This window comes from Pleurodeles waltl, chromosome 10 (assembly GCF_031143425.1).
Source record: "Pleurodeles waltl isolate 20211129_DDA chromosome 10, aPleWal1.hap1.20221129, whole genome shotgun sequence".
In the NCBI taxonomy this organism is placed as follows: Eukaryota; Metazoa; Chordata; class Amphibia; order Caudata; family Salamandridae; genus Pleurodeles; species Pleurodeles waltl.
Genome location: NC_090449.1, coordinates 436,303,101 through 436,316,826, shown reverse-complemented (window position 1 = coordinate 436,316,826; position 13,726 = coordinate 436,303,101). Strand labels below are relative to the sequence as shown.

At 46.9% G+C, this 13,726-nt stretch overlaps 1 protein-coding gene across 1 annotated transcript in view; it reads right to left on the bottom strand.

The window, feature by feature from the left end:
* The window catches only part of GLYR1 (glyoxylate reductase 1 homolog), a 482,931-nt gene that overhangs the window by 318,165 nt on the left and 151,040 nt on the right, over positions 1 to 13,726 (bottom strand). Inside the window, exon 6 of the mRNA XM_069210697.1 lies at positions 4,223 to 4,309. Within this exon, the coding sequence (XP_069066798.1) occupies positions 4,223 to 4,309 (87 nt within the window). The remainder of the gene's footprint in view (positions 1 to 4,222; positions 4,310 to 13,726) is intronic.

The window sequence follows — 13,726 nt, the reverse complement described above, 5'->3', positions numbered from 1 at the left end:
TTGCTTGTTTAACCAAACGTTACTCTGGTTGTTTTACTATAAAATTGTAACATTGCCCTTACGTATATATTGCTACTCAGTGGTGTAATGAAACTAGAGGGGCCGCACTGCAAGATACATGGAGGGGACCCCCAATGCTCCGGACCCGGACAAAAGCACTCAGCCGGGGGCCTGCCACCCAGACAAAGCGCCGGAGGGCACCCCCCCGGAGCTTGGAGCAGAGTCGTAAGATCAGATATGTTACATTTTATGATGCTTGGGGGATACCTATACTTGCATGTGCACCTATAATTTTCTAAGCTGTGTAATCAAGTTACAAGAGACTTGGGATTAATCTTGGTTGATGTGCCTACAAGGGGTGTTTGCATCTGTATCCGATTGGGGTATGTGGGCGGTACAATTACGCCTGGAATCTCCAAAATTTCGGAGGGTATTGGCATTTTTTATATTCAAGGTTTAGGCTTGGGGTAATGTATATTAATAGGGGGGCCTTGGATGTCAGGCAATTTAATTTGTGTTTTACATATTTATATGGTTTTGTGAAGTGTTTTATGTTTTTTTAATATATATCTTTCATGTTACATTTTAACAATATTTATACTACTACTAGAGGAGTAATATGTTTGTAAAAAAAAATGAAGTCTTATATAAAACAAACTTGCGTTCGATTTATTCTCATCCTTTTGAAAGGAAGATCGGTTAAAATTCCAGAGAAGCAAATCCCGATGGTGGTAGAAAACCCTTTGCATTAAAGGTCAAGCCATGCTTCGAATTATTTTCTTTTGACGATCGCGCCTTTCAGGTCAGTGTTTGAATAAAAAATGTTTTTGTTGTTGATTGAATTAACTAGTCTGTTAGTCAAGGTGCTCGCGTCTGAACAAATGTGTGGTATACAATCACATTACTAACACTAAACTGCCACTACTGAGTAGACATGTCATATACAATCCATGAGGGGATTAACTCGTCCTGTGAGGATTCCACTCACTTTCACACGAGGCTGCGTAGGCTAAGGTACCCAGTAGCATTCATCATTTTGAACTTACACAGCTTAACAAGTGAATAGTCTATCTAGCGACATCTTGGGTGCATAAGACTTAAAAACCATCGTAACACTCTACAAGGTTGGCCTCTACTGTACTGTTATTCACAGAGAGGAATAGTGAATTCTTGATAATTTAAAGTGGTTTAATGTCTTTCTTCACTTCTGCCCTTACAACGCACACATTTCACAATAATCCAATTGGACCCCCTTCATCGCTTTGTCGAGTCAAAGTAATTATACCTCTTTCGCTCTAACCCATTTCTGCAGGTCATGCAGCCATAGTGCAACTTCAGGGTCTCACAAACTTCCATGACATTCCAATGCAACATTTAAACAGTACTGTGCCAAAATTTATAACTGTATTTAGGAGGTGTCGCATTTTGAGAGCTTGAAATAAGGCCCAGGAGACATCTATGGTCTACAGGATAAAAGCCGGTCCACTATTTCAGAAATGGTTTCCACTACTGGTGTCCAAGCTTTGTGCAGCACAAGGAACGATAGAAGCCTGCATCAGTTTGGTGGCATTTGGAGGACTCTGCGGGCATTTCTATAAACATGTGTTGTGTGCGTTTCAGAGCAATGTAGGACTGGTGTAAATAGGTAAATTGTAAAGCTAAAATATCGGGCTTTGTGACATATTTTTAACCTGCTCTTTACATCTTTGCTAAGGCTGTCCTTCTAATATTAAAGGTAAACTTGTGATAATCACAGAGAGAGTACCTAGTGTATGATCAGAGCTCTTCTTAGATTTTTCCAATAGGTGTAGTACAGATGATAGCATTCTTTTTAGGTAATGGAGAGTTTGTAAATACTGAACATAGTCCACAGGAAGATCACTGTAACGTCTGCTTCGGCGTTACCAACAGATCAGAAATCGAGTTTTAGACACACTATGTACAGCTAAACAAATTAATAGATTTTTTGGAAATGTTAAAGGTGCACATGCTGATGTCAGATACTTAGGATTTGGCTTTTCCCCTTCTGGACTACCGATTAAATCAATATCGAAATCTAGAAGAGTGAAGTCTTAAGGGGGTTTTTCTAGCCAACACTGCAGGAGGTGAGACATTACCAAAAATCCCAGAATGTCTGATCAGGACTAAAATTGTATGATGCTTCAAGTTCCACTGGGAGTTTTTCTTCAGCAGTAAGGTAACCATTTGTTGCTGATAAAGCAATTTTGGTTTCCTCCGTGACATTTAATAACTAAGCTGGATTAGAATCTAAACCCTTCAGCAAACCTACATAGCATGATTTGGTTTGCATAGGATTTAATCCGGTCTTCTGGCTAATTCTTGCAAAAAATTAGTGTTCCGGGTTTTCAATTCTTTGGTCTGTTACTGTAATAAGAGTCAAGCTGTAAACCAATTTTTATCTAAATTCTCTGATTTGATGTTAATAACTCAATGGACCTGAAATTGCCAATTTTATTACGCAATCACAGTGAGGTTTTCCTCATGGATCTTCAAATCGAATTTAAGGGGACAACTACTCTACTGAACAGTCCTCCACTGAAAGCCACAAGAAGGCAATTGTTGATGTTTTCCTAATAAACTAGACAGTACCCACCAGCAGCTGCAGCTGCCATTGTGATCCAGGTGGTGACATCGGTAGAGGCAATATAGTGGCTCCAAGCCGGGTTCAGAATTGTTTTAAGAAAGTTCAGCGGCAGGAGCACTTCTAGCCACTTTTGTGGTTAGTCACACAGTGTAAAAAGAACCTGTATCATAAGTGTCAGCAGTAAGAAAAGTTTTTCTAACAAAAAGAGCAGACGGGCAAAGAAACAGCCAATTAGACAGATGTCATGACTTTAAAGAGGCTCTTCAATAGATCTTGCTATAAACTGACCACAAAAAACTATGCATGGTGCTGTAGTTGGTAATTTTTAAATATAAGAAAGGATGCCACATCTATTTTGGCACTATATCACAACAAAGGGGCGCAGCTTTGCAGTTTTTCACTGCTCCCTTTCCTGTCACACTAGCCTATCGCAGTCCACAGTGGCTCTCCACATCAGGGTCAATCAGCAGGAAATTGAACAATGGGGATCACCACAGCTAGCAACCCACACCTGCAGTCTCACAGAAAAGAGAAGCAATATACGCCCACACTGCAGAAGTTAGCAGCCTGTACAGTGAGCACTAGGAAATGGGCAGAGTCACAGATAGGAGACACTGGTTCCTAATCCAGACAGCTGCTACTCCCCAGCATCACAGCACCTAGTGCCTTTTCCTTTGAGCAGTTCTCAGGGGAGCCTCACAGCTTGCCAACAGGAAACTTATGTGTCGATGACTGCCATGGAAAGCAGCTGTCAATAGATTCCACTACACAAAAATGTCTGCATTTTTGTTGTAAATTTCTTTACACCATTCCTGGGGTAAACTGCTTTGCAAGAGTTATTCCAGAACCCCAAAGAAAGTCAGAGAACGAACATCAGCAAAGATGCTGTGGAAAATAAATTATCAGCAAATTAACAAGGTTTTCAACTCTGACCACATATTAGCTTCTGAATCCAATGGCAAGTAACAGGACCTGAAGATCGCTCATGTGTTGTAGGCCACTGTGGGCATCAATTTAACATTGCTTATGAGTAGTACTGGCTTCGCTAATTGTCAACATCCAAAAACTACCTATAGTACTCTCAAAAGCCAACCACTACGTGGTGGATCGGTTCATCCTGCAAAAATGTACATCCAAGAGATAATTTTCACTCAAGGGGTGGCCTACCAATGAAGACAGACCCCATCAAGAATGAGAGGGAGAGAAAAACATGCAAGGTCGGTCATTTTTTGAAACCCATTCTTACCCTTCATCCCCAAGTGCTCTACTATTTTGGTCATGTATTAATGTGGTAATCTCCTACACGGTCCTTACCTAAACCACAGAAAGTTTCCTTCTTTTCTGCTCCTCTTATCATTCTGCCACTAAAAGCACAGGTCTCTCATAACTTTGATCCAACACGCACCATGGTTTAAGATCTTCTCTACTCCCAACATATGTTCTCTATTCTCAAGAAACTACTTACCTGTTTTATTTTCTCCTACACTACTCTTGGTACACATGACTTTAAAGAACAGAACCTCCCCAGGGCTTTGAATTTATGACCACTGATGAAAGGTTTAACTTTCAGTAGGCTCTTAAAACATTTTTAATACATTACAAAGTTGCAACCAATACCTCACTCAGGGGAGACTGCCACTTGAAGCCAGCAAGGGTTCCCATCATCATTCGCTTTATGGTGCTCGATTCAGGAGCGCTGAGATCCTGCAAGCACAAAGCACACACGGGTGAGAAAAATGGATCCATCTTGCATAATTTTGGTACATCGTAAGGAAAAATCAAGTGAGCAGGTGAGAATAGCATTACAACACAATTTGATAACTTGATAATTTGTTTATACGTGCCTATATAGTCGAGTTGCGAGAGTCTTGAAAGAAATATCCACTCCTTCCTCTAGGGAGTCTGTATCCAGCTCCTGCCATTGTTAGCTATACTCAGCTTCTGATCTCTGAAAGGTTTGTCAGTGGTTTCTCCTCTACCTCATAGAAAAGTTCTCCCTGTTCTTAAGGTTCTGTAGTAAGGGAAGAATCCATTTCTTCGACCTCTTTCAGCATCAAAGCTTTCTGGGATATGCGGAACCCCTTGAGGCTTTCATCAAAATTCCTTTTTTTCCTTGATGAGGGCGGACCATTCCAGCCTCGAGGTATCTTCTCTCGCATTCTATCTCCACAGTTATTTCTTCAGCAACAAGACTTAATGTCTCTCTTCTTTGAAGAGTTCCTCAAAGATTTAATCGGTCAGAGATTCATTGATTCGCTCGCAGTCTGTTTTCAACGCCAAAGTATCCTTTCCTTGATCGTCTTTCGATGACTTGAATTTTTCAATTCCTCCTGCAGTCCCCTTCGAGGGAACAGAGGGGCTTTTGGCATGGTGTACCGGCGAGGTCTTGGGTCCCCTTGTGTCAGATTTACGCATGATGTGCCCGTCTTTGTGTTTTTTTTGGTTTGTTTATATTTTCGATGTGAAGACCAAGCAGGCGTTGCAGTCTTTGTTCCGATGTTAAACGGGAAAACATAGGTTGCAGACTGGCTGCTTGCCCTTCTGTGAGAACAAGTGGTGACAGTTCTCGCAAAACTGGAAGGGTGTCTTCGCCATTTAGGGCATTCTCTAATGGTCTTTGTAAGGAAATGCCTCCTTGGCATGGTTGCCCCCTGACTTTTTGCCTTTGCTGATGCTATGTTTACAATTGAAAGTGTGCTGAGGCCTGCTAACCAGGCCCCAGCACCAGTGTTCTTTCCCTAACCTGTACTTTTGTATCCACAATTGGCAGACCCTGGCATCCAGATAAGTCCCTTGTAACTGGTACTTCTAGTACCAAGGGCCCTGATGCCAAGGAAGGTCTCTAAGGGCTGCAGCATGTCTTATGCCACCCTGGGGACCTCTCACTCAGCACAGACACACTGCTTGCCAGCTTGTGTGTGCTAGTGAGAACAAAACGAGTAAGTCGACATGGCACTCCCCTCAGGGTGCCATGCCAGCCTCTCACTGCCTATGCAAGTATAGGTCAGTCACCCCTCTAGCAGGCCTTACAGCCCTAAGGCAGGGTGCACTATACCATAGGTGAGGGTACCAGTGCATGAGCATGGTACCCCTACAGTGTCTAAACAAAACCTTAGACATTGTAAGTGCAGGGTAGCCATAAGAGTATATGGTCTGGGAGTTTGTCAAACACGAACTCCACAGCACCATAATGGCTACACTGAAAACTGGGAAGTTTGGTATCAAACTTCTCAGCACAATAAATGCACACTGATGCCAGTGTACATTTTATTGCAAAATACACCCCAGAGGGCACCTTAGAGGTGCCCCCTGAAACTTAACCGACTGTCTGTGTAGGCTGACTAGTTCCAGCAGCCTGCCACACTAGAGACATGTTGCTGGCCCCATGGGGAGAGTGCCTTTGTCACTCTGAGGCCAGTAACAAAGCCTGCACTGGGTGGAGATGCTAACACCTCCCCCAGGCAGGAGCTGTAACACCTGGCGGTGAGCCTCAAAGGCTCACCCCTTTGTCACAGCCCAGCAGGGCACTCCAGCTTAGTGGAGTTGGCCACCCCCTCCGGCCATGGCCCCCACTTTTGGCGGCAAGGCTGGAGGGAACAAAGAAAGCAACAAGGAGGAGTCACTGGCCAGTCAGGACAGCCCCTAAGGTGTCCTGAGCTGAAGTGACTCTAACTTTTAGAAATCCTCCATCTTGCAGATGGAGGATTCCCCCAATAGGGTTAGGATTGTGACCCCCTCCCCTTGGGAGGAGGCACAAAGAGGGTGTACCCACCCTCAGGGCTAGTAGCCATTGGCTACTAACCCCCCAGACCTAAACACGCCCTTAAATTTAGTATTTAAGGGCTACCCTGAACCCTAGAAAATTAGATTCCTGCAACTACAAGAAGAAGGACTGCCTAGCTGAAAACCCCTGCCGAGGAAGACCAGAAGACAACAACTGCCTTGGCTCCAGAAACTCACCGGCCTGTCTCCTGCCTTCCAAAGAACTCTGCTCCAGCGACGCCTTCCCAAGGGACCAGCGACCTCTGAATCCTCTGAGGACTGCCCTGCTTCGACGACGACAAGAAACTCCCGAGGACAGCGGACCTGCTCCAAAAAGACTGCAACTTTATCCAAAGGAGCAGCTTTAAAGAACCCTGCAATCTCCCCGCAAGAAGCGTGAGACTTGCAACACTGCACCCGGCGACCCCGACTCAGCTGGTGGAGAACCAACACCTCAGGGAGGACCCCCGGACTACTCTACGACTGAGTACCAAAACCTGTCCCCCCTGAGCCCCCACAGCGCCGCCTGCAGAGGGAATCCCGAGGCTTCCCCTGACCGCGACTCTCTGAAACCTAAGTCCCGACGCCTGGAAAAGACCCTGCACCCGCAGCCCCCAGGACCTGAAGGACCGGACTTTCACTGCAGAAGTGACCCCCAGGAGTCCCTCTCCCTTGCCCAAGTGGAGGTTTCCCCGAGGAAGCCCCCCCTTGCCTGCCTGCAGCGCTGAAGAGATCCCTTGATCTCTCATTGACTTACATTGCGAACCCGACGCTTGTCCTAACACTGCACCCGGCCGCCCCCGCGCCGCTGAGGGTGAAATTTCTGTGTGGGCTTGTGTCCCCCCCCGGTGCCCTACAAAACCCCCCTGGTCTGCCCTCCGAAGACGCGGGTACTTAACTGCAAGCAGACCGGAACCGGGGCACCCCCTTCTCTCCATTATAGCCTATGCGTTTTGGGCACCACTTTGAACTCTGCACCTGACCGGCCCTGAGCTGCTGGTGTGGTAACTTTGGGGTTGCTCTGAACCCCCAACGGTGGGCTACCTTTGACCAAGAACTGAACCCTGTAAGTGTCGTACTTACCTGGTAATACTAACAAAAACTTACCTCCTCCAGGAACTGTGAAAATTGCACTAAGTGTCCACTTTTGAAATAGCTATTTGTGAATAACTTGAAAAGTATACATGCAATTGAAATGATTCAAAGTTCCTAATGTACTTACCTGCAATACCTTTCAAACAAGATATTACATGTTAAATTTGAACCTGTGGTTCTTAAAATAAACTAAGAAAATATATTTTTCTATAACAAAACCTATTGGCTGGATTTGTCTCTGAGTGTGTGTACCTCATTTATTGTCTATGTGTATGTACAACAAATGCTTAACACTACTCCTTGGATAAGCCTACTGCTCGACCACACTACCACAAAATAGAGCATTAGTATTATCTATTTTTACCACTATTTTACCTCTAAGGGGAACCCTTGGACTCTGTGCATGCTATTCCTTACTTTGAAATAGCACATACAGAGCCAACTTCCTACATTGGTGGATCAGCGGTGGGGTACAAGACTTTGCATTTGCTGGACTACTCAGCCAATACCTGATCACACGACAAATTCCAAAATTGTCATTAGAAATTGATTTTTGCAATTTGAAAAGTTTTCTAAATTCTTAAAAGACCTGCTAGGGCCTTGTGTTAGATCCTGTTTAGCATTTCTTTTAGAGTTTAAAAGTTTGAATTAGATTCTAGAACCAGTTTTAGATTCTGAAAAAGTATTCCAACTTTTAGAAGCAAAATGTCTAGCACAGATGTGACTGTGGTGGAACTCGACACCACACCTTACCTCCATCTACAGATGAGAGAGCTAAGGTCACTCTGTAAACTAAAGAAAATAGCCATGGGCCCCAAACCTACCAAAGTACAGCTCCAGGAGCTTTTGGCAGAGTTTGAAAAGGCCAACCCCTCTGAGGATGGCAACTCAGAGGATGAAGATAGTGACTTGGAGGGAAATTCACCCCCTCCAGTCCTACTTAGGGAGAGCAGGGCTTCTCAAGCCCTGACTCCACAAATAATAGTCAGAGATGCTGGTTCCCTCACAGGAGGGACCAACAACTCTGAAATCACTGAGGAAAACTCCAGTGAAGAGGACATCCAGTTAGCCAGGATGGCCAAAAGATTGGCTTTGGAAAGACAGATCCTAGCCATAGAGAGGGAAAGACAAGAGATGGGCCTAGGACCCCATCAATGGTGGCAGCAACATAAATAGGGTCAGAGATTCTCCTGACATGTTGAAAATCCCTAAAGGGATTGTAACTAAATATGAAGATGGTGATGACATCACCAAATGGTTCACAGCTTTTGAGAGGGCTTGTGTAACCAGAAAAGTGAACAGATCTCACTGGGGTGCTCTCCTTTGGGAAATGTTCACAGGAAAGTGTAGGGATAGACTCCTCACACTCTCTGGAAAAGATGCAGAATCTTATGACCGCATGAAGGGTACCCTGATTGAGGGCTTTGGATTCTCCACTGAGGAGTATAGGATTAGATTCAGGGGGGCTCAAAAATCCTCGAGCCAGACCTGGGTTGACTTTGTAGACTACTCAGTAAAAACACTAGATGGTTGGATTCAAGGCAGTGGTGTAAGTAATTATGATGGGCTGTACAATTTATTTGTGAAAGAACACCTGTTAAGTAATTGTTTCAATGATAAACTGCATCAGCATCTGGTAGACCTAGGACCAATTTCTCCCCAAGAATTGGGAAAGAAGGCGGACCATTGGGTCAAGACAAGGGTGTCCAAAACTTCCACAGGGGGTGACCAAAAGAAAGGGGTCACAAAACCTCCCCAGGGGAAAGGTGGTGAGACAGCCAAAAATAAAAATAGTAAAGAGTCTTCTACAGGCCCCCAAAAACCTGCACAGGAGGGTGGGCCCAGAGCCTCTTCACAAAACAATCCTGGGTACAAGGGTAAAAACTTTGATCCCAAAAAGGCCTGGTGTCGAAACTGTAGTCAGTCTGGACACCAAACTGGAGACAAGGCCTGTCCCAAGAAAAGTTCCACTCCAAACTCCAATCCAGGTAACACTGGAATGGCTAGTCTCCAAGTGGGATCAACAGTGTGCCCAGAGCAAATCAGGGTCCACACTGAAGCTACTCTAGTCCCTGAGGGTGGGGTGGATTTAGCCACACTAGCTGCCTGGCCGCCTAACATGCAAAAATACAGGCAGCAGCTCTTTATTAATGGGACAAGTGTAGAGGGCCTGAGGGATACAGGTGCCAGTGTCACCATGGTGACAGAGAAACTGGTTTCCCCTGGCCAATACCTGACTGGAAAAACTTATACAGTCAAATGGAGTGGCCCTTACCCAGTGCTAGAAAGGAAGAGTCAGGTCACCTACCTGGTGGACCTGGGCACAAGCAGGAGCCCCAAGAGGGTGATACATGTGAACCGCCTTAAGCTCTTCCATGACAGGGCTTATGTAAATCTGTTGATGGTAACAGATGAGGATCAGGAGGCAGAGAGTGAACCTCTCCCTGATCTTCTGTCATCAGACCCAAAAGATGGCTCAGTAGATGGAGTGATCTACTCAGACACCCTCTCTGGCCAACAGCAAGCTGATTGTAGGAGAGTCCTACAACAGTTTCCTGAACTCTTCTCCCTAACCCCTGGTCAGACACACCTGTGTACCCATGATGTGGACACAGGGGACAGCATGCCTGTCAAAAACAAAAATTTTAGACAGTCTGACCATGTTAAGGAAAGCATCAAGGTGGAAGTCCACAAGATGCTGGAATTGGGAGTAATTGAGCGCTCTGACAGCCCCTGGGCTAGCCCAGTGGTCTTAGTCCCCAAACCTCACACCAAAGATGGAAAGAAAGAGATGAGGTTTTGTGTGGACTACAGAGGGCTCAACTCTGTCACCAAGACAGACGCCCATCCAATTCCTAGAGCTGATGAGCTCATAGACAAATTAGGTGCTGCCAAATTCTTAAGTACCTTTGACTTGACTTAGCAGGGTACTGGCAAATAAAAATGGCACCTGGAGCAAAAGAGAAAACAGCATTCTCCACACCTGATGGGCATTATCAGTTTACTGTTATGCCCTTTGGTTTAAAGAATGCCCCTGCCACCTTCCAAAGGTTGGTGAATCAAGTCCTTGCTGGTTTGGAGTCCTTTAGCACAGCTTATCTTGATGATATTGCTGTCTTTAGCTCCACCTGGCAGGATCACCTGGTCCACCTGAAGAAGGTTTTGAAGGCTCTGCAATCTGCAGGCCTCTCTATCAAGGCATCCAAATGACAGATAGGGCAGGGAACTGTGGTTTACTTGGGACACCTTGTAGGTGGAGGCCAAGTTCAGCCACTCCAACCCAAGATCCAGACTATTCTGGACTGGGTAGCTCCAAAAACCCAGACTCAAGTCAGGGCATTCCTTGGCTTGACTGGGTATTACAGGAGGTTTGTGAAGGGATATGGATCCATTGTGACAGCCCTCACTGAACTCACCTCCAAGAAAATGCCCAAGAAAGTGAACTGGACTGTGGAATGCCAACAGGCCTTTGACACCCTGAAACAAGCAATGTGCTCAGCACCAGTTCTAAAAGCTCCAGATTATTCTAAGCAGTTCATTGTGCAGACAGATGCCTCTGAACATGGGATAGGGGCAGTTTTGTCCCAAACAAATGATGATGGCCTTGACCAGCCTGTTGCTTTCATTAGCAGGAGGTTACTCCCCAGGGAGCAGCGTTGGAGTGCCATTGAGAGGGAGGCCTTTGCTGTGGTTTGGTCCCTGAAGAAGCTGAGACCATACCTCTTTGGTACTCACTTTGTAGTTCAAACTGACCACAGACCTCTCAGATGGCTGATGCAAATGAAAGGTGAAAATCCAAAACTGTTGAGGTGGTCCATCTCCCTACAGGGAATGGACTTTATAGTGGAACACAGACATGGGACTGCCCATGCCAATGCAGATGGCCTTTCCAGGTTCTTCCACTTAGAAAATGAAGACTCTCTTGGGAAAGGTTAGTCTCATCCTCTTTCGTTTGGGGGGTGAGGGGGGGGGGTTGTGTAAGGAAATGCCTCCTTGGCATGGTTGCCCCCTGACTTTTTGCCTTTGCTGATGCTATGTTTACAATTGAAAGTGTGCTGAGGACTGCTAACCAGGCCCCAGCACCAGTGTTCTTTCCCTAACCTGTACTTTTGTATCCACAATTGGCAGACCCTGGCATCCAGATAAGTCCCTTGTAACTGGTACTTCTAGTACCAAGGGCCCTGATGCCAAGGAAGGTCTCTAAGGGCTGCAGCATGTCTTATGCCACCCTGGGGACCTCTCACTCAGCACAGACACACTGCTTGCCAGCTTGTGTGTGCTAGTGAGAACAAAACGAGTAAGTCGACATGGCACTCCCCTCAGGGTGCCATGCCAGCCTCTCACTGCCTATGCAAGTATAGGTCAGTCACCCCTCTAGCAGGCCTTACAGCCCTAAGGCAGGGTGCACTATACCATAGGTGAGGGTACCAGTGCATGAGCATGGTACCCCTACAGTGTCTAAACAAAACCTTAGACATTGTAAGTGCAGGGTAGCCATAAGAGTATATGGTCTGGGAGTTTGTCAAACACAAACTCCACAGCACCATAATGGCTACACTGAAAACTGGGAAGTTTGGTATCAAACTTCTCAGCACAATAAATGCACACTGATGCCAGTGTACATTTTATTGCAAAATACACCCCAGAGGGCACCTTAGAGGTGCCCCCTGAAACTTAACCGACTGTCTGTGTAGGCTGACTAGTTCCAGCAGCCTGCCACACTAGAGACATGTTGCTGGCCCCATGGGGAGAGTGCCTTTGTCACTCTGAGGCCAGTAACAAAGCCTGCACTGGGTGGAGATGCGAACACCTCCCCCAGGCAGGAGCTGTAACACCTGGCGGTGAGCCTCAAAGGCTCACCCCTTTGTCACAGCCCAGCAGGGCACTCCAGCTTAGTGGAGTTGCCCGCCCCCTCCGGCCACGGCCCCCACTTTTGGCGGCAAGGCTGGAGGGAACAAAGAAAGCAACAAGGAGGAGTCACTGGCCAGTCAGGACAGCCCCTAAGGTGTCCTGAGCTGAAGTGACTCTAACTTTTAGAAATCCTCCATCTTGCAGATGGAGGATTCCCCCAATAGGGTTAGGATTGTGACCCCCTCCCCTTGGGAGGAGGCACAAAGAGGGTGTACCCACCCTCAGGGCTAGTAGCCATTGGCTACTAACCCCCCAGACCTAAACACGCCCTTAAATTTAGTATTTAAGGGCTACCCTGAACCCTAGAAAATTAGATTCCTGCAACTACAAGAAGAAGGACTGCCTAGCTGAAAACCCCTGCAGAGGAAGACCAGAAGACAACAACTGCCTTGGCTCCAGAAACTCACCGGCCTGTCTCCTGCCTTCCAAAGAACTCTGCTCCAGCGACGCCTTCCCAAGGGACCAGCGACCTCTGAATCCTCTGAGGACTGCCCTGCTTCGACGACGACAAGAAACTCCCGAGGACAGCGGACCTGCTCCAAAAAGACTGCAACTTTATCCAAAGGAGCAGCTTTAAAGAACCCTGCAATCTCCCCGCAAGAAGCGTGAGACTTGCAACACTGCACCCGGCGACCCCGACTCGGCTGGTGGAGAACCAACACCTCAGGGAGGACCCCCGGACTACTCTACGACTGTGAGTACCAAAACCTGTCCCCCCTGAGCCCCCACAGCGCCGCCTGCAGAGGGAATCCCGAGGCTTCCCCTGACCGCGACTCTCTGAAACCTAAGTCCCGACGCCTGGAAAAGACCCTGCACCCGCAGCCCCCAGGACCTGAAGGACCGGACTTTCACTGCAGAAGTGACCCCCAGGAGTCCCTCTCCCTTGCCCAAGTGGAGGTTTCCCCGAGGAAGCCCCCCCCTTGCCTGCCTGCAGCGCTGAAGAGATCCCTTGATCTCTCATTGACTTACATTGCGAACCCGACGCTTGTCCTAACACTGCACCCGGCCGCCGCCGCTGAGGGTGAAATTTCGGTGTGGGCTTGTGTCCCCCCCGGTGCCCTACAAAACCCCCCTGGTCTGCCCTCCGAAGACGCGGGTACTTACCTGCAAGCAGACCGGAACCGGGGCACCCCCTTCTCTCCATTATAGCCTATGCGTTTTGGGCACCACTTTGAACTCTGCACCTGACCGGCCCTGAGCTGCTGGTGTGGTAACTTTGGGGTTGCTCTGAACCCCCAACGGTGGGCTACCTTGGACCAAGAACTGAACCCTGTAAGTGTCGTACTTACCTGGTAATACTAACAAAAACTTACCTCCCCCTGGAACTGTGAAAATTGCACTGTGTCCACTTTT